We start from the raw sequence: 2558 nt of genomic DNA, 5'->3' as shown, positions 1-2558 counted from the left end.
GAAACAATCACAAAAAAACTGTGTAGAGTGCAACGCGAATAGAAATAATCCACCAAAGATTAAGCATATGTGGGAACCTGCTACATTTCCATTTGAACGCATATGCTAGATGATTTTGCGGGACCATTCAAGGGATATAATTTCTTAATAATAGTTGACGCCTACACAAAATGGCCCGAAGTTTTCATAGTAAAAAACATTACAGCGGAGAATACGATACAAAAATGTCGCGAAATATTTGCAAGATTTGGGTTACCGATGCAGATAGTGTCAGGTAATGGACGTACATTCGTATCAAACGATTTTCAAAAGTTCTTACAAAATAATGGAATTAGCCAAAAGTTAACAGCGCCATATAACCCAGCGACAAATGGATTAGCAGAGCGTTTTATACAACCATTAAAGAAATCTTTACATACTATAGATACACAGAAAACAAATTTATACGTAGCATTACAGCGCATACTAATGCAATACAGAATTACTCCACATTGTACGACAGGAATTTCTCCAGCGGAATTAATGTTCAATAGGAAGATTAGATGCACTCTAGATATAATGCGACCTAAAAATAACGAAAGTGTTGAATATTACAACAATAAAAGCGTGTTAAATTTTAAAAAAGGGAAGAGAGTGAGCTGTAGAAACTATCAACGTGGAGACAAATGGATTTTCGGGAGAATTCTTAAGCGTATAGGAAAATTGCATTATATAGTTAAATTAGATGATGGACGAACTTGGAAACGACACACTAATCAAATACGACTGATTGGAGAGTTTACTCCTTCACGTTTATCGTCGGAAGACAAAAACGTAGGGAAATACATAGATTATGCAACCGATATAGAACCTCAACAAGCAATGAATCCTTTAAATATGGACAGAGCGGAAGAACCGCCGGAACCATTGAATGGTGAAACAGGCGTGCGTAGATCGCAAAGAATAAGAGCACCGCCAGCTAGATATGGCGATTTCAGAGTTCATTGAAAACATTACTAATTATTCAGTTATTTATTATGAGAATTTACATTTCGTTTACTATTCTTTTCTTTTCCATTATTTGTACACATATGCGCTTACTTAGTTATAGAAAAAACAAACTTCTATGTATTTTTTTTCCTTACGAAAGCCGTCGCGATTCTATGACACGTATTCTTAAGGAATGGGAGTGTTATATATATATATATATATATATATATATTCAAATGTACATGTACCGTGTATGAAAAACTCGGAAACGAACGTTGATTACAGCGACGGATGTACACAGAGCGCCATCCTTCTGGCTCGAGACGCCGTAGCGATCTCACGTGGCGAAATGCGTAATGCGAAATCGGTATACCATTAATGTACATATTTTTGTTAGTTGTCTAAGTATTAAGTAAATACATTGTGAGAACATAACAATGGGATAAAATATAATTTTAATATAATTTTATTTATTATTTAGTTAGTACACATATAGATATGAAATTAATTTATTTTAGTAAAAATTTAATAATTTATGATGTAATCAAATAATTATTTAGGTTTATGATATATTTATTATATAAGATAAAATTAGATAATTTTAGTTTAATTAATATAATGATAAAATTAGTATAATTTAATGAAAAATTTTATATTTATTTTTAATAAATATTTTTGGAATTAAGCAAAATTTATATTCACTTGTTTATCAAAAACATGTCTTTTTGTTAATAATCTAAAGTCGATTCTGCCCGCTGAATTTAGTTTAAAAGGCTGCAGTATTTTGACAGTACTAAGGTAGCATAATCAATAGTTTTTTACTTGAAAACTGGAATGAAGGAGTTAATGAAATATAAACTTTCTTAATTATTTTTATTGAATTTTTATTTTAAGTTAAAATTCTTAACTATAATTAAGGGACGAGAAGACCCTATAGAATTTAATTTATTGTATCTTAATTTTATTATATTCGAATTTAAGATTTAATAAATTTAATTGGGAGGATTGTTCAATTTAATAAACTTTAATACATAAATATCAATAATTGTTGTTTATAAGAGTATTTATTATATAATAATAGATAAATTACCTTAGGGATAACAGCGTAATATTTTTGGAAAGATCAAATTTATAATAATGATTGCGACCTCGATGTTGAATTAAGATAAATTTTAAGTGCAGTAATTTAATAATTAAGTCTGTTCGACTTTTAAAATCTTACATGATTTGAGTTCAGATCGGCGTGAGCCAAATCGGTTTCTATCTTTAAACAATTTAAATATTTTTGTACGAAAGGACTAGATATTTTAAAAATTTTATATATTTATATAATTATTTTGGCAGAATTAAGTGCATTAAATTTAGAATTTAATTATATATAATTTATATATAAGTAATAATATATTCATTAATAAATTATTTTTTTTATTTTAATACTATTAATGATATTAATTAGAGTAGCTTTTTTAACATTATTTGAGCGTAAAATTTTAGGTTATATTCAAGATCGTAAAGGTCCTAATAAATTATCAATTATTGGAATATTACAACCATTTAGTGATGTAATTAAGTTTTTTTTTTTTTTTTTT

At 27.9% G+C, this 2558-nt stretch overlaps 1 protein-coding gene across 1 annotated transcript; it reads left to right on the top strand.

Moving 5' to 3' along the window:
* Positions 1-258: 258 nt before the first annotated feature.
* LOC128882569 (uncharacterized protein K02A2.6-like) lies at positions 259-987 on the top strand. Its single transcript, XM_054134205.1, has one exon. The coding sequence runs from the start codon at positions 259-261 to the stop codon at positions 985-987; it is 729 nt and encodes a 242-aa protein (XP_053990180.1).
* Positions 988-2558: the final 1571 nt, after the last annotated feature.

The sequence above is a fragment of the Hylaeus volcanicus genome, unplaced genomic scaffold, assembly GCF_026283585.1.
Source record: "Hylaeus volcanicus isolate JK05 unplaced genomic scaffold, UHH_iyHylVolc1.0_haploid 12097, whole genome shotgun sequence".
Classification (NCBI taxonomy): domain Eukaryota; kingdom Metazoa; phylum Arthropoda; class Insecta; order Hymenoptera; family Colletidae; genus Hylaeus; species Hylaeus volcanicus.
Note: the sequence above shows the minus strand (reverse complement) of the source record. Positions and strands in the feature narration are given on the sequence as shown.

Excerpts from the sequence above, each read along its gene's own strand:
- LOC128882569 (XM_054134205.1), top strand. The coding sequence starts at position 259 with ATGCAGATAGTGTCAGGTAATGGACGTACATTCGTATCAAACGATTTT.